The 26,252-nt window shown below is 47.2% G+C and overlaps 1 protein-coding gene and 1 pseudogene across 3 annotated transcripts in view; one reads left to right on the top strand and one right to left on the bottom strand.

Annotated features, from left to right (window-relative positions):
• Positions 1–20,993, bottom strand: part of IQSEC2 (IQ motif and Sec7 domain ArfGEF 2) — an 81,710-nt gene extending 60,717 nt beyond the window's left edge. For all 3 annotated transcript variants that reach the window (XM_024988849.2, XM_024988850.2, XM_010822013.3), the window contains exon 1: positions 20,190–20,993. In XM_024988849.2, coding sequence (XP_024844617.1) covers positions 20,190–20,896 — 707 coding nt within the window. In that variant the 5' untranslated portion in view covers positions 20,897–20,993. The remainder of the gene's footprint in view (positions 1–20,189) is intronic.
• A 998-nt stretch (positions 20,994–21,991) lies between these two features.
• Positions 21,992–23,249, top strand: LOC782805 (small ribosomal subunit protein uS2-like; annotated as a pseudogene).
• The last annotated feature ends 3,003 nt before the right edge of the window (positions 23,250–26,252 follow it).

Raw genomic sequence — 26,252 nt, forward strand, 5'->3', positions numbered from 1 at the left:
CCATACTTTTTGGACCTAAGAAAGTGAAGTTGCTCAGTTGTGTCTGATTCTTTGAGACCCCATGGACTGTAGCCTGCCAGGCTCCTCCATCCATGGGATTTTCCAGGCAAGAATACTGGAGTGGGTTGCCATTTCCTTCTCCAGGGGATCTTCCAGACCCAGAGATCAAACCCAGGTCTCCCACATTACAGGCAGACTTTTTACCATCTGAGCCACCAGGGAATCCCTACTAAACCTAAAACTCAGGCATGTAGTGAGACCAAGGATTTTGACATTGCTGCTTCCAGGTACAAGGGGCAATCTGGCAGATGGGAGAATAAATGGCAAAATATTGACAGTCTTGAACCTTTGGGGGATGTATAGGGACAGCAGAGCAGAATAACTGAAAAAAAAATATAAGCCTTTGAAATGCCATACTGGGGTTTCTGCTCTCGCCTCTTGGATCCCCTGCCTCTCATCTTGCTCCTCCAAGTCATCTATAAAAAGTACCTGGGGAAGAAATAAGGTGCCTCTCTCCCAACAACCCACGATTACATAAACAAGGCTGTCCTCTGAGAGCTATGAGAAATGCATCAGAAACGAGATATGCAGTTACCTGAAAAAGAGAGACGGTTTCTTAACAGCATTTGGGCAACATGTCTACAAGATCAGTTGTCCAACAGAAAGGAGATTGGACACAAAGAGAAGGTACATATTTTTAAAGGAGACTTGAAGAGCTACTGTGTACAGGACTCTTCCCAGAAGCATCCTGAGGAGAAAGGGGTGTGCCCTGGTCCAGAGAAGCATCTTTAAAAGCTAAGAACCCGGCTTGGCACAGCCAGAGACCTCATCTCCCAAACATCAACTTGTCTAACTGCAAGTCTCTTCAATGGACAACAACCTTCTCTCACTGGCTGCCAAAGGAACATCTCTCAAGCACAAATCATGCATGTGTGCTAAGTTGCTTCAGTCATGTCTGACTCTTTGCGACCCCATGGACCATTGACTGCCAGGATCCTCTGTCCATTGGATTCTCCAGGCAAGAATACTGCAGTGGGTTGACATGCCCTCCTCCAGGGGATCTTCCCAACCCAGGGATTGAACCCGAGTCTCTTACGTCTCCTACACTGGCAGGCGGGTTCTTTACCACTAGGGCCACCTGGGAAGCCCAGTTTTCTTCAGTTGTATGATCAATTCTCCCCAAACTCTGTGAGAAGTGCATTTCTCCTCTCAATGCAATCTGACACATCCCATAATCCATCAGACTTTTTTTTTCCTTTGAGACATCGTCCTCACTGCAATCCAGACTGGTTGCCCTCCAGGCCTGCACAAAGTTGCACTAAGATCTCCTCCATCACTTTGGGATTCCCTTCAATTCTCTTCTGTGTTAATTTTCTGCTTCCTCAATTTCTTGGCCTTTTTTTTTCTGAGTTTATGCTTGCATTTTGCTGGAGCGCATTCTCCAGTGCTTCCTGAGAAAGGAGACCTAGGACATAAAATCTTTAGATCTCCTGTCTGAAAATGTCTTTATTATGCTCTCACCCTTGATTGATAATTCAACTCCGTACAGGTTTCTAGGTTGGAAATTATGGTCCTTCAGAAATTTGAGAATGTTGCTCCATTGTCTCCCAGCTTCCAGTGCTGCTATTGAGAAGTCCAATACCATTCTTTTTCCTGATCCTTAGTACATGATATGTTTTCTCTCTGGAAGCTTTTAGTTGCTATTGCTGTTCAGTTGCTTAGTTGTGTCGGAATCTTTGTGACCCCATGGACTGCAGCATGCCAGGCTTCCCTGTCCTTCACTATCTCCTGGAGTTAGCTCAAACTCACGTCCATTGAGTTGGTGACATCATCCAACCATCTCATCCTCTGCTGCCCCTTTCTCCTTTTGCCCTCAATCTTTCCCAGCATCAGGGTCTATCCCAATGAGTTGGCTCTTTGCATCAGGTGGCCAAAGTATTGGAGCTTCAGCTTCAGTCCTTCCAATTAATATTCAGGGTTGATTTCCTTTAGGATTGACTGGTTTGATCTCCTTGCTGTCCAAGGGATGCTTGGAGTCCCTTGGAAACTTTCAGAATCTTCTCTTTATTCTGCTATTCCAAAATTGTGCAGTGCTGTACCTTGGTGGGGGTCTTTTTATCATTTATTTTGCTGGTTACTCGGTGGGATTTTCATTCCTTTGGTTCTGAGACATGTTCTTTGATCCTTTCCTTCCTGCTGTTTCCTCCATACTCTATTTCCAGAACTCTTATTGTTGGATGTTGGAGTTCCTCAGCTGATCCTTCCATGCTCTCATCTTTTCTGTTGGCCATCTCTTCATCCTGTTTTTCTGCTTCCTAGGATACTTCCTCAACTTTTATTTTCTAATCCTTCGGCTGAAATTTTGAGTTGGCTCTCATTATCTTAAATTTCCCAGGTATCTTCTCCTCCCTTCATTACCTCTGCTCCAAGTTTTTTTGGCTTGTTTACTTTTTGGGTCATTCTTGCAGGTTGATGGTCTTCCTCAAATAGCTTTGCACTACCCGATCATCTCTGGCTACCTAAGCCTTTTTTTTTAATGTCAGTTACATTAAGGTTTAATTTACATAAAATGAAATATACCTATTTTAAGGGTCCTGAGCTGGTGAGTCCTGGTGATCGGTTCCCATGACACTAACAATCTCTGTGTGTAGGTGGAGCTGGCCAGGTGATGGGCTTCACTAGAGTGTTAATGGACTAAGAGCCTATTCTTTGGATGGAAGACTCCCAAATATCATCTTTAAGAGGCCTTTGTCTGGGGTCTTTCAGTTTCCCCAGAGAAGAATCCTTTTCTCTTGTGTGCTCCCGACTTTGGTGTCCTGAAGTAGGTAAGTGGAAGGAGGTTGGGGTTCCACTGTTTTGGGGGTGCAGGTCACTTTGCTTGCAGCCCTGTCTCACCCCCAGAGGCTCATAACTTCAATTTTGCCAAAGAATCACCCTCCATCTGCAGAGATGGAGCCAGTGGGGGCGTCCCTGACTGAATGGGGTTGGGGAAGAGCCAACATGGTCTGTTCACAGCCCTTCAATATTCTCCCTGTTTTTGGTTCTGTGCCTCATCCTACTCTCCATGCTTCATGGGACCTCTGATCCCCAAGCATTTCTGGGGCTCTCTGCATGGAATAGTTTACTTCTGGTTAGCATCCCAGACCTCATGTTTCTACCTTTTTTATTCCTTTACTCATATTTCAGTGGAATTTGGGAAAGCAGCAGAGATAAATAAGTTTATTCAACTTGTTGTATTTAACAGGAAGTTCCCCTTCTTATTCCAGCCAACTCTTATTCATCCTCCGTGACTCATTTAGGCAAGACCTTCTCCAGGAAGCTTATCTTAATATCCCCTCCTGGATGAGGAACCCCTCCTCTGTTCTCCCACAGGATCCTTTTCTTGCCTCTATCACAGCCCTGATCGAACTATTTTGAAAGTGTCCATTTCCAAGCCTGGCTCTCCCTGTATACTAGGATCTCCTGGCAGTCTGGGCCGTGTCTTAGTCATGCCTGTGCCCCAGTTCCCAGGGTCTGATCTACAGGGGTACACAGTAAATATGTGGGGATGGAATGAATGAATAAATGAATGACTATAAGTATGAATCAGACCTAGCCAGAGGGACCATCTAGAAAGGGAAATAAGCTGAACACAATTGTTCCTATACAAGACCAGTTCCCTAAAAGCTCTAAGTTCCCTAAAAGCTGTTATGTGCAAAGATGCCTACTGCAGTATGATTTAAACCAGTGAAAAAAACAGGCCCAGTGTCTATGCCCTACATTGAGAGGATGGTTAAGTACATTATGGTATATCAGTTGCCATTAAAAATGATGCTTCTAAAGAATATGCAATTACATGGGGAAATGTTCAAATGAACAAAGCAAGAAAAAATTGCACCTGCTGTATTATTTCAACCATATGAAAAGAATTCAGAGAATAAAGGAAATACATCAAATGTCCAGAGTAGCTGCTTCTGTGTGTTGTAATTATGGATAATGTTTTTCTCCTCTACTTTTCTAAATTTTCAAATGGAAGAATGTATTAAATGTATAATTTTTTAAAATGTCCTAAGAAATGAAGATAAGAATCCTGAAGTACTCATGAATAAAATATTGTGAAGAGGACCCAGGAAGGCTTTGGTCTTCACTGACCAGAGACACAGAAGGCCCAGTCCCTGCCCCCACTGCAAAGCAGGACCTAGTTCAGGAAGCCAAAGGAGGAGGATCATGGAGTTCAGCTTATTAAAAATTGCAATATCATAAGCTGTACTGGGAAACAGACGCTCCTACACTGGATAGCACACTTTAAAGGCCCCTTCCTGTGAGGTCAACGGTCTGTGGGGCAAGGGAATATGCCCATTAGGATCTCTGGCCTTTTCCCTTCTAGACTTCACTCAGGTACTCAGAATCCAGAATTTCCTGTCTATATTTTTTGAGCTGACTTGCAGGAATTGTGTGATCTTGTTATCCAGGTCCATCTGCTAGGGTGGCCAATGGGAAAGGAAAATAGTCAGGGCTTGTATGTGGGCTGGGATATCCATATACATCTCAAGGCTCCATTTGAGCTACAGGTGGTGAGAGAAGGGGAAAGGGCCAATGACCTCAACTGGTACCTTGTATGGGCCACATAAACATAAAAGCAGGCAAGTCCATAGGTCCCTAGGCCTCAACGTTGGCAGAAGGGCCTAGCTTTGAGTCTTAGACAGATCTGGGTTCAAATCTATTTATTTGCTGTAAACCATGGGTGAACCTCCCCTCTCTGAACCTCAGCTTCCTCAACTGTAAAATAGGTATACTAATTCCAATCCCAGAGAGTTGTTGCAAGGCTTACTGGGGGCACAATGGCTTAGAGGTTATGAGTACAGGTTTTGTGGTCAGACAGGTCAAGGTTTGAATCCTAGCTCTGCCCCTCCTAACTATATGATTTACATCTCTAAGACACAGTTTGTTTACCAATATGATAAAGATAATAACAGTACTGATAAAGTTGTTGGAAGGATTGCGGTTGTAATGAATACATAATAACATCAGAAAATGCTCAAATAAGAAGAGGCTGCTTAATAATGGGTACACAAAGATTGGCTACGGTAGGGCTGACTGGGCCTTCTGCACCCCCATCCTCCTGACCAGCTTTATTTTTCTCCATAGCACTTACCACTATTTGACATGTTTTGTATCTTCTTGTCTGTTTCTTTTCTGTCTCCACCCCCTATATTCACACACTAGAACGTGAGCTCCGCAGGGCAGAAATCTGTTTTGTTCACTGTTTCCAAGTGCCTGAAACAGTGAGAGAGTGAAGATGTTCCTCAACAGTCGAGTAGATATCCGCCATGTAGACAGGGGTATAAGGTATTCTCAGCCAAGAGAACAGCCAGAATACAGGCATGGAACCACAAAGCCGTCCACTTTGCCAAGGGTATCCTAGACAGTTCTGTACAGTTTCAATGCAGGGTGAGGAAGGGAACAGAGTGGTTACAAAGATGAGTGGGACTGTGGCCTGACCCAAAGGAGCACGTGAGAGCTTTCCTAGACCACAAGTGGTGTGAAAACCAACTTGTGACAGCCAGGAAGTAGAAAAGCACTAGCGGAGAGGCAAAGATGCCTTCCAAGTTCGACTGACATCTAAATCATGATGATGTGGAAGGCCAAAGTTAAAACGTTTTGAAAGATAGTTCAGGTGGAGGGAAGACTCCTTTCTAAAGGGCAATCTGAGCCAGGAGTCAGACCTGCTGCTGCTGCTGCTAAGTCGCGTCAGTCGTGTCCGACCCTGTGCGACCCCATAGACGGCAGCCCACCAGGCTCCCCCATCCCTGGGATTCTCCAGGCAAGAACACTGGAGTGGGTTGCCATTGCCTTCTTCAATGCATGAAAGTGAAAAAATAAAGTGAAGTCGCTCAGTCGTGTCCAACTCCTAGCGACCCCATGGACTGCAGCCCACCAGGCCCCTCTGTCCATGGGATTTTCCAGGCAAGAGTACTGGAGTGGGTTGCCATTGCCTTCTCCAGGAATCAGACCTAGAAAAGACAAATAGGCAAGGACAGAAGTCATATGGAGGAGGTAATAGTGATATGCAAGAAAATCTTATAAGATTAATTAAAGAGAATAACAATTAGATGAACTCAGGACAAATCAGAAACCTTGTTGGATAACATGTTTAGCAACAGATCCACATGACACTGAATGGATCCACGTGATCCACAGGCCAAAATGGTGGTGGGGAAACAAAATGAAAGCCATGGTGGTTTCAGTTGCCAGTTATCTTTCTGTTGATGATTACTCTTCCTCTAGTCATTTGTTACCACTACTCACTGAAAAGTCCTGGAATGACAATGATGATGATGATGAAGATCGCTGTGTACTTCAAAGGAAATATTTGCCTATCCCTTTTCAAATTTCTTCTTCAGAAAATAAAGAGGCAATTATCGCTTTACATTTTTTATTTTAAAGAAAAAAAGACAGGCAGAAACTACAACAAAAACAGCACTGAACAAGAGTGTGAACTTCATTGTATAATTGCAGGGGAGGCCCTGGGGCTCGGCCTAAGGAGTGACAAGGGCAAATGCTGCTTTCTAACCTCCCTCTCCTTTTAATCACTGAAGCAGGCTTTATTTGGTCTTTAGTATTTCTGCCTTCTAATAATGCAAAAATGATAAAGTGATTATTAAGCACCTATAATGGTCCAGGACTTGTGTTATCTTCATAACAGCTGTGCAAGTTCATTATTATTCTTCTGATTGTATAGGTGTGAAAACTGGGCTCAGAGCAGTAATGTGATTTACCTAGAGTCACACAAATAATAATAAGTAGTGGAGTCGGGATTCAAGTCTATGTTTGTCTGATTCCAAAACCAGTGCTTTTCATTGCTACAGCTGTGGCTTCCTTCTGTCATGCCAGAGCTAGGTAGCACTTCGTTTCCCCCAGCTTGGCCTCTCTCCCTCAGCTGGCTCTGATACCCCCTCCACACCATAAGCATTCAGGGGGTGCTTCTGAAAGAGACAATACTTCAAGGATGGAAGGGGGCACCCAAAAGGGAAGGTGGGGCTAGGCACAGGTACTGCAGCCCAAAGCAGCTTAGCACTATGACAAAAAGAGAGAGAGAATGAAAATGAAACTGGCTCTCCAGCCCTCCCTTCTTCCTTCCCTCTGCTGGAGGCAGAAGGACGGAGGTTCAGCCATGATGGGAGAGAAAGTGGGCGGAAGGGAGAGCAGCGAGAGCAGCCTGCTATTGCAGAAGCCTCAGCTCAGCCTCAAAGCCCCCTCCTGTGCATTTGGGGCCTATCACTGGCCCACCTGCTCCCACTGCCTAAGCAAAGGAGGCCAGGCTGTTCTCCAAGCACCCACCCAATCCTGCCAAAGCACAGCTCACAGCAGACTCAGACCCTCTCAAGTCACAGTGAGGGCATCCTGAGAGATGGAGGGACAGGCCTGGGGGTTCAGAGGGAGGCAGTGGCAGGGTGGGGGTCAGAACCCACGTCTCCAGCCCCTCGGTGGAGGGCTTTCTTGACTGCAAGGTCTAGATGGCAGAGGTTCAGGAAAAGGAGCTCAGGAGACTGCCACAGGAATGCTCATGACAGGTCTAGAGCCAGAGGCAACACATGCCAAAATGAGGCCTACAGAGTTGGGTATTTTGGGGGTTGACTAATTATTTTCCATCTCAATCTGGATTGAGAAAGCAAAACAACCATTTTTAAAAGTCGCATTAGCCTTAGTTTGGACCTCAAAAGCATAAATATTTATCTCTTTCTTCTGTCAGGACCCTGCTAAAAAGAATGAGAAGGAATAAAATAAGGTATGAAATTGTAACAGTGAAGAGGATGGAAGAAGGTGATATCAATAGGTAAGGGATTTCAATAAATTGCTGGGAGCACAAAACAAAGAGTGTTTACAGTTGAAGGAGAGCCAGCAACACCACTCAGGGGCTTGCAGCTGGAGAGGGAGCCAATCAGGCCAGCAGAGGCCCAGAGAGAATCCAAGCTTGAAGATGGTAGGTATGAAGGAGAGTAGGCGTGACTGGGGGCTGAAAACGGGGGCATAAACTGAAGGTAAGTACATGAAATCCTCCCCCATGCCCTCCCCCCAACTCCCAGATCCAAAACACAAGCTGCCTGGCATTCATCCCTAGGCAAAATATCAGAGAACTCCTGGTTAAAGGAATTAGACTCTGTGGTATTACTTAGGGCACCTAGTGGCATGCTGTTGCTCCCAGAATAAAGTGCTTTTCATTCTGGCATTTGGGGGTCACCCATTACAACTGTCAGCTCCTGGTGGCTCACCTAAAATAAGGTCGGGGAGTGAACAAGCCAGTTGGATATACAGACATCTCACTCAGCTTTGTATCAACTCATTTGCAAACTATAAAAGAGAAACTATGAGAGAAAAGGTAAGCAGCCTAGAAGATCAATCCAGGAAGTTCAACATCCAACTAACAGACACTCCAGAAAGAGAAATGGAGAAAACAAAGGGGAGAAAACTACCAAATAAATTATGTAAGAAAAGACAAGGTGCAGCAAGTTGAAAGGGCTCACTGCATACTGGGTAGCGTGAATGAAAAACAGACCTTGAGCTGAGTGTTGGTTACATTGGCTTGGCTTGTAAAAAACGGACCAAGCTATTCATTTGTCATATGAGCACTTTTCTGTATGCATTTTATATTTCAGTAAGAAGTTTAAAAAAAAAATCCTCCTAAAAAATCTGCAAGTAAAATGTCCACAGAAGATGTGCTATGATTATCGTGTGGTTTCAAGGAACCCCACACAACAGTAAGTTTAAGTAAGCATATAAATAAATAGATTTATAAGGTGGAAAATCCCAGTCCAGATATGAAACAAAGTAAAAAGTGGCATGACTTCGAGCAATTCATAGAGCATAAGAAAGGAAAATTCATTTGATCTTGATGCTAGGAAACTTTTCCTAGGAGTACAGAAGTTGGAGCAGTGGACCCATGAGAAATGAGGTGTAATTATAGCACACTATTTGACCCTGCAATGAATAATATGACATAGTCATAATCACATAAACAGTGTATTGGTGGTCAACTTTTAAAGTTCATTTGTCCAGAAAAGCACTGAAGACATAATTACTGTTAAAGAACAGAATGCAAATGTAATCAATCTTGCTGGATGTGAAAGTACAGAATACAGAAAGTGGGAGGTGGAAAGATAGTGGAGAGATGGAGGGAAGAATGGGGCACTAATAGCTCTATCTTATAAACTGAGTGGTCAAGAGATACTGTGGCAAAATGATGGAACAAGAAATTAGTCTAAATTGTACCTAATAAAGTTACAAAGGTAACTAATAGAGGACAAAATAGTAATATAACTATTAAAGTTTGGGAGGGGGAGAAAAAGTCATGTGTTGTAAATAAGCTAAATTCTCACTTGTCATAGTAGTTCAGTCACATCCAACTCTTTGCGACCCCATGGACTGCAGCACACCAGACTTCCCTGTCCATCACCAACTCCCAGAGCTTCCTCAAACTCATGTCCATCGAGTCAGTGATGTCATCCAAGGAAGAAGTCAGTAGATGATGTATGATGTTTAAAGTTGATAAATGAAGAAATTAGCATCAAAGCATGTTTATTTAGAGATAGGAAGTTACCACCAGAAAACCTGAATGGTAGAAGTGGTCACCTCTGGGGGTTGGGTCCTTGGTGACTCGACAGTAAAGAATCTACCTGCAATGCAAGAGACCTGGGTTCAGTCCCTGGGTCAGGAAGATCCTCTGGAGAAAGGAATGGCAACGCACTCCAGTATTCTTGCCTGGAGAATTCCATGGACAGAGGAGCCTGGAGGCCTATAGTCCACGGGGTCACAAAGAGTTGGACATGACTGAGTGACTAACACTTCTACTCAGGAGGTTGGGAAGTGGGGGACAGAGAGACATTGGTTTTTTACTATATATGTCCTTCTGTACTATCTGCCCTTTAAAAATTATGTATATGGGGCTTCTCTGATGGCTCAGTGGTAAAGAATCCCTCTACCAATACAGGAGACACGGGTTCGATCCCTGATCTGGGCAGATTCCACATGCTGTAGGGCAACTAAACCCGTGGGCCAGAACTACTGAGCCCATGTGCGGCAACTACTGAAGCCCTAGAGCCTGCGCTCCACAACGAGAGAAGCCACTGCAGTAAGAAACCCGCGCACCGCAACTAGTCCCCCACTTGCCTCAACTAGAGAAAAGCCTACAAAGCAATGAAGACCCGGCACAGCCGTGAATAAATAAATATAATTTTACAACTGTGTATATGTACTGCTTTGATTTAATTTTAAAAAACAAGTCCCTCTTCTTTCTTTGGACCCCAGTCTCCCACACAATCCATACAAAGTGGGGAGGTTGATGATTCAAGGTGATGTGAGGTCTTATTCTCCAAAATCTGTGCTTCTTTCTAGAGCAGAAGCAAGACAGGAGAGTGAAAGACTGATTCCTAACTAACCCCTCGACTCCTCACAGTATCACAATCATCCTTTACAGATGCCTTCTCACTTGCCCCAGCCTGCACCACCCTCTAGTCTCCTTCAAATCCCACCATCACTAGTCCAGCCTCGCCAGTCTTCCATTCATTCAACTGTTTACACCCATTAGTTATTTATACCTGCCTGAGTCACAAAGGATTTCAGGTGGCTTACTCTAATAACACAGATAAGGAAAGAAGAAAAATTGAACTAGAAAATAAGAACTCAGAAAAAGAGATCAACAAAGATGCTAGAGCTGTACTTCAAATTAACTGGTAGCTGAGGCAGAAAGCAGTATAAAATGAGCCATGACAGCTTCATATTAGGAAGGAGAAAATACAGCCATTTTCAGGGGAAGCAAACCTTTGCCAAGCACTGAATTCTTCAAGTCATTGTCCATGGGAGATTTCAAGAAGGAAAAGGAAATGACTGTTTTTGATTTGTTTGGTTTTGTTTTGTTAAACTTCAAGTTGTCCTATTTTAATGATTTGCTCTCCAGGTATTTGGATGACTTATCTCCTACAAAAACTGAAGAATCTTAGATAATATCATGTTTATGAAATGAAGTATATAAGAGCGTATATTTTGGCATAATCGAGAATTATGTCATTGGTTTTCTTCCCCTGGAAATGACTATTTATTGAGCACATACAAGTATCAGGGAACACCATTCAAATGATCTTGGTCAATCCTGAGAGATGGGCATTGTCATCTCATTTTCCAGATGAAGAAACTAAAGGTCAGAGAAGGTGAAATGACCCCAACCCAGTTGGTTGGGGCAGAGCCGAGATTCAAACTTAGGTCTGCCTGTCTCCAAAGCTCATTCTCCCCCTCCCCCCCACTTTATTTATTTTTTAATTGAAGGATAATTGTTTTACAGAATTTTGTTGTTTTCTGTCAAACCAAAGCTCATTCTTTACATTTCATACTGTGGGGCCTCAAAACCAAGGCCCCCAGGCTAGAGATACCCTGCCCAAGGCAATGGGGACACAGTGGTGACACAGGCCAACCCTATCCATGAAAACAGAAAAGGGGGGATTACAGGCCTTGCTGCCAAGCCAGAAACTGCCTCTGAGCTGCCTCAGTCACATTAAATGAGGACTTCCAAGTCAGAAAGAAGGTTGGGCCTGGTGCTTCCAGAAAAGGAAACCACAGACCCCAGCTATAAATCTAACCAATTTGACTTCTGAGGGGCTGAACCAGAGCACAGGGTCTGTCTCCCACTGAAGCAAGAGATCCTTTATTCAGGTGATGCATCATCTTTATCTCTTCCTCCCCGAACAAATCACCTGGCCTCCTGGAGGCCTGGCTTTCTCATCTGCGGGACAAAGATAATGATCCCTACCACCTTCACGGGATTTCAAGGCAGAAAATAGCACATTTAAGGAATGATGCTTTAAACACTGGCATTAACACTAGAGTGGCATTTCTAATCAGAGCTCTTCTGCTCATACACATGGAGTGGCCTCCTATTAAATCCTTTCTCTCTCTGTCAGCCTCAGTCTTCTCATCTGTAAAATGAACAGCCTGAGCTGAGTGATTCTGATATTATTAAAACCCTGCTGGTCATGAATGGCTTAAACTCTGCTATGTCACAGCATTTATCAATATGCTGTCACTGTCTTTCTCCCCCAGTAGATTATCTGTACTCCTACCACCCAAGTTCAGGCCTTGTCACCTCTCATCTAGCCTGTCACAGCGGCCTCATCACTGGATGCCCTCTAGTCTACCTCTCAAAGTGCAGAGATCTAGCAGAGATCTCTCCAAAACATGGCTCTCAACAGCCACCCCATACTCTGCAATACACACCTCTTCCCTCAGCTTAGAACTCCATGTTGGTTCCCAGTTCCTAACAGAATAAAGCTCCTTATGCTGCTACTCAAGTGTCCTCCTGATCTGGGCCAGCCAAGTCATCAGACTCTTCTCTGGATCTTCCCGGTTTGTGCTCTAGGTTGTACTAACCTGGTAAATGTGCTCCCTTCCCCACCTCCATACACCTTGCTGGCCCTCTGCCTTAATCACCCTTTTGCTCCCAATTCCCACTGACCGAGATGCCATCCTGCTTCACCCAGGTAACCCCTGCTCATCCTCCAAGCCTCAGAAAACCCATCAGGAAACCCTCCCCATCAGTCTGGGTAGATGTCCCTCCTTTGGGCACCCATGGCCTCCTGTGTTCCCCTCTGGCATAGCACACAGGACCCACATTACATTTCTCTTTTCCACCTGACTGTGAGCTCCCTGAAGCCAAGAAGAGTATACTATCCATGATGGAATTCCCTTGCCTGCAACAGCACAAGCTGTGGCATATCCCTGGTGTACAACAGTCACTGGACGGCCCTCTCTCTCTCTCAGAAATGTGCTGAGCTCCCTCATGGCCTCTCCCCATGCCTTTCCATGGCACAGAATTTCGCAAAGTTATTATTAATAAAAACGCCTATGGCTGAGTAAACACACACTCTTTGCTGAACACTTCTGTATCTGTCATCTCACTGAATTCTCACAACAATCACAAAACGGGTCATTTATGAATTACCTAGCATAGCAGGTATACAGTTGTGAGAGATGTCTCCCAGTTTTATAAAGAAATTTGAGGGAAGGAAGAAATTATGTACTCTCTCTCTTTTTTTTTTAGCACAGAATAATGACAATAATTTTAAAGTGGTTCGAAGAGGAAATTATAGGTTTTCTTCAGGTGAATGCACTAAACTGCATCTAGAATCCATCAGGAAATCACAAGCCTCATCCAGATATGCAGTCTTATTATCCCTTAAAAAATATATATATATACACACATACACATACACACACATATATATACACACATACACACACACATACACATATATATATCACAGCTACAAATACATTTGACATTAGTGAAATGGTACATATCAGGTGATAATTGTGATAAATTTCCCTCTAAAATGTTAGAGGAATCATCCTGATCTGTCGTGTAGCCTTGGGTGGTCATCTTTGTTTTGAAAAGGATGTGATGAGACAATCTTGGCTGGGTTGTTTTGTTTGCAACACTTCACCTCTAGAGGGCAGGGCAGGCTCACATATTATTTTCCATCCTTATTCCTCAGTTTTCCATCCTGATCAGGACCTTGCTGAGTGTGGTAGACAGTCAGGAAACTTTCTGATACATTTTTGTCGGGTAGGAGGCCAGGGGCAATGGGAATCTCACCCATCAGAAAATAAAGTTTTATCCCCATTTACTACTTTAGAAAAAGAAGGCTCTGAAAGTTAAGTGACTAGAAAGTCACGTGAAGTCCTCATTCCCACAATACCACATTTTCTAAATTGAAAGGCCCAGGGAACTTCAGCTCCTAAGTGCTTAAGAACAGGTATCCTGGGACTTCCCTGATGGTCCAGTGTCTAAGACTCTGTTTTCCCAATGCAGGGGGCACGGGTTCAACCCCTGGTTGGGGAACTAACATCTTACATGCCACACTGTGTGGCCAAAAAAAAAAAAAAACCCTAAAAACAAAAACAAACAATAAAACAGGCATCCTTGCATGAGTGCTTTTCAACATGGATGCCTGGAGAGAGACCCAGTACTACAAGGAAGTGAGGGTACTAGCAAATGATCTTGCCGTAAATGGCTTACTGCAAAAGAAGAATAAGTTATTTACTCACCATTCTTCCCTGTGACCAGTGTTCATTCTTCTGCCAGGGAACATAGCAGAGAATGAGCTAGAATGACTGTCTTATTCTGACTCCAAGACACTGTGCCCAGGGTCAGAGCCCAATAAAGATTTGATGGCTAAATAAGTAACTTCCCACTGGATAAGGCAGATGGTACACAGTCCTATGCAGGCCTCTTTGCTCCTTTCAGGACAGACGGTCTCGCATTGAGGGAGAAGACCATGGTATGACATGGCCATGGTATGGGAAGGACAGGTAATGGTGAAGAGATTGGCTTAAACGTCTCTAAAGTCTCATCTGACTCCGCTACCCTGACATCCTATGAACTGGGAGATTGGTAAGTGGGAAGAACACAGAAGGCAGAGGCCAAACAGCTCCAGGGAGTGTGAGGAAAAAGCCATACAGAAGCCAAGAGAACTCTGGAGTTGAGTCATCTCTCTCTACAGGAGTCCTGAAAGGAAGAACACCTTAGCCACCCCTGGCTGTTAGTGTCCCAGGACTTAACCTGACATTCATTTGTCTGCTCAGCATTTACTGAGCAGCTACCATGTGGTCCGCCATGCATTTCCAAGCTTCTAGCTCCTTCAGTTACACCCACAGCACCTAGCAGAGGGACTGACATGACATGCATGTGATACACAGCTATCTCAATCTGAAGGAGCCCTCAAGCTAGTAGAGATGATACAAGATATAAACAAATAAGTGTATAAAGAGGGACAAAGTGCTCATTTCAAGGGTCAGGGATAGATCAGGGAACAAACATGGGAGAGGTGACAGCAGTGGAGTGCAGCCCGGGCACTGGATGGAACGGCCCGGGAGAAGGGAACAGCGTGAGCAAAGACCCAGAGGCTTGGGCTTCCCTGGTGGGCCAGTGGTTAAGACTCTGCACTTGCAATGCAGGGGAGTCTCGGGTTCTATCCCTGGTTGGAGAACTAAGCTCCTGCATGCTGTGGGTGTGGCCAAAATAATAATAATAAGGACTCAGAGGCTCTCAGGGGGTTGAGTGGGCTGACAATGGGGCACACAGGCCAGGCTGGCTGTAACTCAGTCTGTGTGAGGGGACCAGAAAAAGATGAGAGGAGAAAGGTAAGATCCTAAAGGGCCCATGCATGGGAGGCAGAGCTTCTGAAACCTTCTCCTAAAGGTCAAGACAGCAGGAAACTGCTGGAGCCCCACAGAAAGCGTGGTCTGGCGGTACCGCATCAGGGGACCAAGGGAACAAGAGCAGGAGGGCGTCGATTAGGAGGCTCCCAGGAGAGGGAGGTTGACTCAAGCAGTGGTCCCAGGAGCTCTGCGGGTGGAAGCCCAGAGCTACACTCAGAGCATGTTAAACCATCTTCACGCCCACCTGCAGGAGGCAATGATAGTCCAAAGGCTCAGTAGCCAGATAGTTCTGGGCCCCATGCAGTTGTGTAACCTTGGGCAGGTCACCATACCTCTCTGATCTCCCATTTCCCTGTCTGAAAAATGAGGATAACACGAACACCCACCTGGCACAGACTCTGTGAATGAGATAAGAAGCAGCACCGAATGGTGGGTGAGAATGCTGTGGATGGACTCTGGAGTCCAGCCACCTGGACTCCTAGCTCCTTAGTTCTGCCGTTTATGCACTGAGTGACCTTGGGGAAGTTATCCAACCTTTCTGGGCCTCAATTTCCTCATCTGTGAAGTGGACTTAATAACAGTATCTATCAATAACACATCAAGGGATTCATGTGGTGATTGAATGAATTAATAAATGGAAAGCACTTGGAACAAACAGTGCTTGGCACTCAGTAAACACAGGTTAAAACAATGTTGGCTACTGTTACATAAAACCACACAGGGTGGTGCCTGGCACACAAAATTGAGGCTCACTCAGCACATGTGTGGCCCCTTCTCCATGCCCCGGGCCTCTTCTGTGCTCCCAGAAAATTCAGAGGCCATGGGAGGCAGAGGTGGGACAGATGAAAGAATAGCAGAGAGCAAGCCAGGATTTGGTCTTCTTCCCCTTACCCAAACACCCAACACCAGGTGATGCCCACTCTCTTCAAAGCTCCCCCTGCCCCAGGTCCTGGCCTCCACGCCTCATTGCCTGTGCTACTCATTTTGTCCTAAGCACCAGCACTATGATGGGTCAGGTATGGGCCCCTGTGTCTTTGGCCAGGGGAGGGGGTGGGGGGATCTCAAGAACAGAGAGTGTGGTGTTTGCTCAGCCTGGAGGCCCCTCCTGCTCTCTGCACACAGCCAAGAAATGTTTGTGGATGACAACAGCCCCATTCTCGCCGCAGATCTAGACAGAGAAGCAAGATTCCTCTAATTCTCATTCAATTCGACATTATCATTGCCTCCCACACAACTATAATGCTCCCAACACAGTGGCGGGGAGAGAAATGGTATTCCCTCCTGAGAAGAAGGAGAGGACCCCCCCTGGAAAAAGTGCCCAAGACCCCAAAGGAGACAGACTTCCCTAGGGCCCCCCGGGCTCCCTCCCTCCCCCGTAGCATCCACAGCCCCTGCGGGGAGCACACTGTCAGTCCACTGCACACAGGAGACGCCACAGCAGTGCCTAGACCAGCACTGCCCTGGCTGACAGGAACAGCAGGCTGGCCCTGCTGACTGCTGTTCCCTAGTGCAAGCCAGCTTGCTGGGTGGGCAGGGTGGGGGGGCAGAGGATGGAGAGTTACCACCAAACAGGCTTCAGCCCACCACTGCCTACGGCAAAGCCAGAGCTGGGCCCAGGCAAAAAGAGTGGGAAATGCAGCTCTCCTCAGCGTGGAGGACTCAGCAGTGGCCCCCGGCACAGCTGTAAATCATTCCAGGCGCCAGGATGGCAAGGGGGCCCAGGCCATGATCGACAACAAAAACAGAGATCTTCTCTAATCATGACGGGTGAGACGGGGGGGAAAGGGTGGCAATTCCAGGGGGACAGACCTGAGCGTAGTGGATATTAGCAGCTGCTAAACAAACATACAAACAAAAGCAAGCAAAGACTTCACATACAAAGGCCCAGAGGCCAGAAGGAGGTCGGGCCTTATCATGCGCTATGCTGCACTAGGAAGGCCACACCCAGAGCACAGCAGAAGGCAGACTGGCATCTGGGAACCTGTCCAGGAGAGACAGTGCGGGAGGGTGTGGGGATCCTGGGGGGATGACATGGTGGGGGTGGACATAACAGCTGCTATCAACTGCAGTAGAGGGCAAGTTCCCAGGCTTGGGAGTCTGTCTCATGGCTCTGTGACCTCTGGAGTGTTGCTTCACTTCTCTGAGCCCTCGGTTTCTTTGGCTGGAAAACGTGGGTTGTGGTGACAGACGCACAGGGTAGCTGGGAGGACTGAATATGCCCCTGGGCGAGGGGCCCTTCCATGCTGGGCCCAGACCCCTCTCTCCCCTCGTTCTCCACCAGAGGGAGCCGGGGGACCAGGAGCGCCCCGCTTGTACCAGCTCTACCTAGCCTCCCCCAGTGCTGCAGCCTCTGCTGCTCAACTCCCACCCTGCCTGCCCTGGCTTTCAGCAGCAGCCTCTCACCCACTCCTTACAAACCCAGAGGAGGCCTGGCAGGGGAGTAGCTTGCAGCAGCTGTGGCGACAACAATGGCTACTGCATCAACAGGCCCTCCTGACACCTGGCCGAGAGAGAGGGAGGGAGAGTGGAAAGGAGGGAGACAAGGCCTTCTGCCCTCCCCCATCAACTCCCCCTCTCATCACTCATTCCAGAGCCATCTCCCCCTGCTCGAATCCTCCAGAGACCTCAGGCTCTCTTGGCCTCTTCCAGTTTGTGACTTGGTCAGGTCCTGAGGCTCCAGAAAGCTCCAGTGGAAAAATAACAGGCCTTGGAGACAGGTGGACTCGGGTTATAGCCCTAGCTCTGTTAAGAACTGGCAGTGTAACCTTGAGCAAGGTCCCTTCATTTTTTGGAGCCTCAGTTTCCCCATCTCTAAAATGGAGTTGCTAGTGCTCACTGCACAGGGTGTGTTGCGAGGACCAAAAGAGGTAATAATGGATGTGCAAATATATATGGTTAGGAGAAATTTGAAGTACTATCTAAAATCCCCTTATTAACCCATTAGGAAATGTGAAGCAACAAACACAAATGTGTTTCACAAAATGTGAAATCCAACGAACAGCCTGGAGGCTGCACAGAGGGAAGGACCGAGAGGCAAGCCTGCCCAGATGGCAGAAGCCCAGAGCTCAAGAGCAAACAGGCTTCCAAACCCACATCTGCAGGGTGGAGAATAGGAGGGGAACTGAATCCTAGAATTGGGGAAAGCCTTGGTCATTTCATAGGGCTTTCCACCAGTTCAGAAATTATGTTTTCTTTAGCCCTTCCCTATCCCCTTGAGGCAGTCCACTGCCTCATCAGACCAGGCTGGAAAGTTCTTTCTGATTTATCCCCAATTTTCCCATCGCTCCCGGTTCTGCTACCTGGAGCACACATAACGAGGCTGCTTCCTCTGTCACAGGCTTGACCACTCTGGAAGTCTTCTGCAGCCAGGCTCAAGGACCACAGTGCCCATCTAGTCTCCCTTTGCCTTCACCCTACCATGGTCCTCTCCTGAAAGGGTCTTGCTTGGTTGACCTGGCCCCTCCCTCCAGTGTGGGGCCCCAAGCTGTACACAGTCAGTCCTCCTGGAATGAGCTCCAAGCAGCCCCCCCATCCCTCCCCCAGGCAGAAGAGCCCATCTCCCTCTGGGGCAGCCCACACCAAACCTCAGCTGAGGGTGCACTGCAGTGAAGCCCAGCCGAGTCCTTGAGCTGCAGCTGCTGCTCCTGGGGCCCAGCCATCTCAACCCAGCACCCCAGCCTGCTGCCTCACCACGGGGGAGTTGCAGAGAGCTGTCTCCCGGCAGATTTCCTGAGGCAGAAGGCTTCCCCACCCCCAGCCCAGCCTCCAAGAGACACTCCGCTGGTTGTGGCACATGGTAGGACCAGCTGAGCCGTGAGAGGAGGAGGAAAGCTGTCCATTTGCTAGAGGACTTCAGACTTGGTCTGTAGTGGTGGCTGGATTAGTCACAGAACCATCAAATCTAAGCTGGGGGGGGCCATTCAAGAGAATTCAAGGCAGATCCTGCCTTTTATAAAGATATGGGGGAATTGATGCCCTAAGAGAGGAAGGGACTCAGTCAAGGTCACAAAGCCAGTCTGCAGCAGAGCTGGAAGGGGAACCTGGGTTTCCTAACTCCCGGTTCAGTATTCTTTCCAGTCCAGCAGTAGAGAAATCAGGGAGCCTTTAAGGTAGCCCTGTGAGCCTGCACACCCTTGGCTCCCTCAGCTTGACATTTATCCCAACCAGCTCATCATGGTATCTACATGGAGAAGTGGACCCAGCCCATGCCCCACCAACCCAAGAGATGTTGCCAAGGTGTCCGGAATAAGCAGACACACGGACCCCAGCACAGACACTGGCACTGATCCAACAACAGGGAAGATCTGTAGACTTCCCTTGCTGGTATGCTCTTTAATTGGGCGGTGTTTTTCTTGAGGGTGGAGAGGGGGTGGTCTTTGAGGAACTAGCCAAGGGCCGGGCCTCCATCTTTGCTCCCCCAGCCAGGATGTGCTGCAGTTCCCCCTCAGAGGGACGTCTCAGCCTCCAGCTGCCATTCTGGTCCCCACTTGCCTCTCAGGAAAGGATGGAGCTGAGGCTGCCAGAGGAGAAAAGATCAGGCCTGCGCTCAGGACCTGCAGAGGAGACCCGAATGGTGGGGGGGGTCGCGGCCGGGGGTGGGGGGGGGGGGAGGGCTTTCGTTCCCCTGCGGCTCTGAGCTGACATCGTGACAGACAATAAATATCCCAACCCGCACATCCAAATAGAATAAATAAAGAAATGAAAAGCCATCCTCTGGCAAGGATACAGGGAGGGGGTGAAGAAGTGGATGGGGTGACGACTGCTCCAAGCTCTCACTGGCCACGGTTTTGAGAAAGAAGAGATGCCTGCACTCATCGGGCCAACCCACTCTGGGGAAGCTAGAGAAGGGGTATCGGCTGCCTGAGGGGGCGCCCGGCTTTTCCCGACAGGTTGGGACAGGAGAGGACACGGAATCAGGCACTGGCTTCTTACTTTACTAGCCGTTCAAGTTGAAGAGGGAACTAGCAGGGAAGAACCGGGGAAAACAAACACGCGTTCCTTACTTTCTCTGGAGGGTTGTGGCGGGGCTGGTGCTGGTACTGGTGCTGTGGCCGCCGCCGGCCCCGGGGCTGGAGCTCCTGGATGCGCCGCGGCTCAGCTGGCCCCGCTCCCGGGGTGGCCGGGGCCCCACGCCCACCGCCGCCGAATAGCCGGATTCCTTCTCGCGGCCCGGGTGCGCCGGCCCAGCCTCCCTCCCGCCACGCTCGCGACCCAGGGCTGGGTTCTCGTGGTGCAGGTGGCACTGGGCCACGTCGCGCTCGCGGGCAGAGTAAGCAGCAGTGTCCTGGAGTGGGTAGGAGGCGTCCCGCTCCTTGTCCCGATACACAGCCTCCCGGTTCTGGTAGGCGCCGTCCCGGTTCGGGTAGCCCACGTCCCGGGCCGCCTGGTGGAACTGGCTCTCCCGCAGCTCGCGGTGGTGGAACTGGGTCTCGCGCAGGTTCTGGTACTGGCTCTCGCGGCTCGGGCTATCCCGCGCGCCGTGGGGGTCCCGGTGCAGCTCCCCGCGGTGCAGCTGGCTCTCCTCCCTCAGATCGCGGTTCTCCTGGGTGAGCTGGTCCAGCTGGCCCTCCAGCTCTTCGATGCGCCGCCGCTGGGTCTCCAGCAGCTGCTGCTGGCTCTCGATGATGTTGTTCAGCTCCAGCAGGTACTCCACCGCCCGGTTGGGGCTCTCGGATCCCGGGCCGCCGGGGGGACCCGACCCCGCCTCCATCCTGGCGGCCCAGGGGCAGGGGAAGGGGCAGGAAAGCCCGATCCCAGCTCGCTCACGGCGCCACCCTCCCCCGGGCCCAGCCGGGGGAGGGGGCCGGCGGGACGCGAGGGCGCGCACCGGGCTCGAGGGCCCGGGGGCCCGGGGGGGCCCGGGAGACAGCGCTGGGGCCGGCGGCACGGGGAGCAGGAGCTGAGGCTACCGCCGCCGCCGCCGCTGCCGCCACGGCTCCGGAGGACGCGGCCCGCGGCGCTCCGCCCGCTGCGGAGTCACTGCGCAGCGCGGCCGCGCGGGACCGCCCCGGCCGCCGGCCCGCCCCCCGCCCCTGCCCCCACCCCGCGCACCCGGCCCGCCCCCGCGCGTCCCACCTGCAGCCGCCGCAGGCGCCCGAAGCTGGACCAGCCCCAAGGGCCCCACGGGCCAGCCCCATCACAAGCTGCTGGAGATCTCTCCATTTCACCGGTCCCAGGGTCCTCGCTTAATGCAGGCTAAAGAAGCCCTCCATCCCAGTCCGTTCCAATGTCCTCGGGTCCACAGGCCCCAAATCCTCATCTAAGACCTTCCAGGAACCTCCATCCCAGGCAGCCCCCAGGTCCAGGAATCCCTCAGACTCCCTATTCCCTGGGTCTGCCAATCCTAAGTGTCAGTGTTCCTATCCCATCCAACCCCTGGACTTCCTACCTCTGGAGACCTCTCTCTAGCCCATATCATGGGCAGTCCCCAGGATCTCCCACCTCAACAAGCCCTGGGACTCCCCATCACAACCAGTCTTAGGCTCAAAGCTCCATTCATTCATTCAGCCCTCATTTTCTGCTCTCCTTTGGAAATGCTCATCTCCATTTACTCCATCACCTCCATCCAATGAAACTGTACCCATCCTGCAAGACAAACACCACCTCATTGAAGCCAGCCCTGATCTCCCCAGCCAGAAGCGCTCACTTCCTCCACACTTTTTTTTGTGTGTGGCACTTGTAGAACTCTGCTTTACAGCCCATTTGTTTTTGTTCTTGTTGCATGTCCTCTGTCAGACCAAGCTCCTTAAAGCCAGAAACATGTCTTTATTCATCTTTGTGAGCAGGCTGGGATAGAAGAGAAAGCTTGAGTTTTACAGTCATACAGAACTGGATTTAAATTTCATCTCTCTGAACTTCTTTTTCCCTCTCAGTAACACCTACCTCACAGGGGGTGGTCTTGGGAAAAGCATGCAAAATCATTTGGCACAGAAAAGACAACGCAGAGAATGAAAGAAAATATTTGCAAATGATACATATGAATATGTAAAGAACTCTTACAGTTCAACAGCAAAAAGACAACCCATTTTTTTTTAATGGGCAAAGGACTTGAATAGATACTTCTCCAAAGATATACAAATGACCATTAAGCACATGAAAAGATACTCAACATTATTAGCCATCAGGGGAATGCAGATAAAAACCACTGTGAGCTTTCCTTCCTAATGTAAAAGGAAACTTTCACAATGTCCAGAGCCCTTGATACCCTACAGATGAAGGAGGATATCCTTAAATTCCTTGCAGCAGGAACCCACTTAGGTGGCACCAACCTTGACTTCCAAATGGAACTGTACATCTACAGAATGCAGTGATAACATCTACATCATAAATCTGAAGAGAACCTGAGAGAAGTTTCTGCTGGTGACTCATGCCATTGAAAACATAGCTGATGTCAGTGTCACATCCTCCAGGAATACTGGTCACCAAACTGGACTGAAGTTTGCTGCTGCCACTGGAGCCACTCCTGTGGCTGGCTCCTTCACTCCTGGAATCTTTTGTTAATGAGATCCAGGCAGCCTTCCATGAGCCATAACTTCCAGTGGTCATTGATCCCATAGCTGGCCATCAGCCTCTCACAGAGGCATCTTATGTTAATCTGCCCGCCATTGCTCTGCGTGGCACAGATTCTCCTCTGCTCGGCACAGATTCTCCTCTGCACCAGGTGGACACTGCTACCCCAGGCAACAACAAGGGAGCCCACTCCATGGGTCTAATGTGAATACTGTCCTGGGAAGTACGGTGCATGCGTGACACCATCTTCCATGAGCACTCACAGGACATCATGCCTGATCTCTGTTTCTACAGAGACCCTGTAGAGATCGAAAAGAATAAATAGGTCACTGATGGAAAGGCTGTGACCAAGAAGGAATTTCAGACCGAATGGACTGCTCTAGTTCCTGAGTTTACTGCTACTCAACCTGAGATCACAGGCTGGTCTGAAAGCATGTTGGTGCTCTCTGCGCCTATTGAGCAGTTCTCTGCCAAAGATCGGAGCATTCAACCCACCACTGAAGACTAATCCCAATGCTCAAGCCAGTGAATGGGTAAGAATGACCATTGGGTAGTATTAAGCTATTCTTCACAGACTCTTGAACAGAAAACAGAAATAAAGCTGTTGAAAAATAAACATCAGTTTCTTAAAACACACATATACAGATACCACTTCACATCCACTATGATAACTAAAATAAAAAGGACAGACAGGGAGTAGTTTTGGTTGAGCATATGTAGAACGATTGGAACTCTCAGTCGTTACTGCTGGAAATGTAAAATGGTGTGGTTGCTTTGGAAAACCATTTGAAAGTTTCTCAAATTGTTAAATATAGGATTACCATATGACCCAGGAATCCACTCCTAGGAATATACCCAAGGGAAATGAAAATATGTTTACCTGAAAACTTATACATGAATGTTCATAGCAGCATTATTCATAATATCCCCAAAATGAAAACAATTAAATGTTCATCTGTTGATGAATGGGTAAACAAAATGTGGTATATCCACATGGAGGAATATTATTCAGCCATAAAAATGATTGGAGTTCCAAAATATATAAACAGCTCATCCAACTCTCTCTCTATATATAAAAAGAACAACCTGATTTTTAAAATGGGCAGAAGGCCTGAATAGACTTTTTCCCAAAGAAGATGTACAGTTGGTCAACAGGTCCATGAAAAGATGCTCAACATTACAAATCATCAGAGAAATGCAAATCAAAACCACAGTGAGATATCACCTCACATCTGCCAGAATGTCTGTCATCAAAAGACCACAAATAACAAATGTTGATGAGGATGTGAAGAAAAGGGAACCCTAGTACACTGTTGGTAGGAATGTAAATTGGTTCAGCCATTGTGGAAAGCAGTATGGAGTTTCCTCACAAAAAAATAAAAATAGAACTGCCATATGAGCCACCAATTATACTCCTAGGTATATATCCAAAGAAAATGAAAACATTACTTCAAAAAGATATATGCATGCCAATATTAAAAGAGGAATGGATAAAGAAGATGTGGTATATGTACAAGATGGAATACTGTGCATCCGTAAAAAGAATGAAATTTTGCCATTTGAAACAATATGGATGGACTTGGATGGTATTATGCTAAATGAAATGTCAGACAGTGAAAGACAAATACTGTATGATATCATTTATATGTGGAATGTAAAAAATAAAATAAACTAATGAGTATGACCAAACAGAAACAGACTTACAATTATAGAAAACAAATTAGTGGTTACCGGTGGGGAGAGGGAAGGGGAGAGAGGCAATAGAGGGGTAGGGAGAACTACTGTCTATAAAATAAGTAAGCCCATAGTTAAAATGGATAACCAACAAGGACCTACTGTATAGCACAGGGAACTCTTCTGAATGTTATGTGGCAGTCTGAATGGGAGGGGAATTTGGGGAGAACAATTCTCCCCCATGGCTGAACCCGAAACTATCATAACATTGTTGATTGGCTATACTCCAATACAAAATTAAAAGTTTTTTAAAAATAATTAAGCTATAAGGATATATTGTACAACACAGGGAATATAGCCAATTTTTACAATAACTATAAATTGAGTATAACCTTTAAAAATTGTGAATCACTGTATTGTACACCTGAAACATATAATATTGTAAATCAACTATACCTCAATTTTTAAAGAAGGGATGAAGTACTAATACATGCTAAAACATGGATGAACCTTGAAAACATTATGCTAAATTATGCTAAAAGAGACACAAAAGTCCTCATATTGCATGATTCCATTTAGATAAAATTCCAGAATAGGCAAATCCATAGAGACAGAAAGTAGAGTAAGGGTTGTTAGGGGCTAGGGCATGGGTTGGGGGAAGAGGAGTGACTGCTATGGGGTTTTGGGGAGGGAGAATGAAAATTTTCTAAAATTAGATGGTGGTGATGGTTGCACAACCCTGTTAATTCAAAACCACTGACCTGTACATTTTAAAAGGGGGAATCTTATGGTATATGAACTGTATCTTGATAAAACTGCTTTTTAAAAACACTTTGCACAAAGTCTAGCATATAACAGCAGCTACAGTTAAAAAAAATAACAAAAACACATCTATGGTGCTTACCACGTGGCAGGCCCTGTGCTAAGTACTCTACATGCACGAACTCAACTTGCATGACAGTCCTGTGAGGTGGATGATGTTATTACCTCCATGTCATGGATGGGGAAAGCGAAACCCAGAGGTTGAATGACTCGCCCAGGGTCACACAGAAACACAGCCAGGAAGCTCAGATGTTTCTTTTTCACATCTCTGTATCTTTCCTTAATACCTTGTACAAAATAGGTGCTCCGTAAGAGTTAAATTAATATAGCTATCAAATACTTCTATTTCCAGCAAATATTTACAGAGTATTTATTATGTTCCAGGCAAACCTGTGTTCCCTTTCCTGTCCCTGCTTCTCTCATTCAGATTGTGAGGCAGCACGCAGATGGGTACAAAGTTTCAGTCACAAAATATTTATCATCTACTGTGTGTCAAGCAGTATTCTAGACACTGAGGATATAGCAATGAACCAAACAGACAACAGTTCCTAACCTCATGAGCTGACATTGTACTGGGGGAGATAGACAATAAAGAACTAAAATACATAGAACATGTCAGATGGTGTACTGAGTTGAATAGTATCCCCCCAAACTTGATGTCCACCCTGTGAATGTGATCTTTTTTGGAAATTCGGATCTTTGCAGATGTACTTAAGGTAAAGTCATATTCTATTGGCATGGGTCTTCATCTAATGGGTTAGAAGATCCCCTGGAGAAGGGAAAGGCCACCCACTCTAGTATTCTGGCCTGGAGAATTCCATGGAATACAGCCCATGGGGTTGCAAAGAGTTGGACACGACTGAGCGACTTTCACTTTCACTCCATCTAATGACCGGTGTCCTTAAAAGAAGAGGGAAATTTGGACATTGATACACACACAGAGAATACCATGTGAAGATGAAGGCAGAGCTTGGAGTCTCCATGGTAGGGAACACAAAGGATTGTTGGCAACCACCAGAAGCTAGAAGAGGCATGGAAGAATACTTTCCTCCAGCCTTCAT

This window comes from Bos taurus, chromosome X (assembly GCF_002263795.3).
Source record: "Bos taurus isolate L1 Dominette 01449 registration number 42190680 breed Hereford chromosome X, ARS-UCD2.0, whole genome shotgun sequence".
NCBI classification, from domain to species: domain Eukaryota; kingdom Metazoa; phylum Chordata; class Mammalia; order Artiodactyla; family Bovidae; genus Bos; species Bos taurus.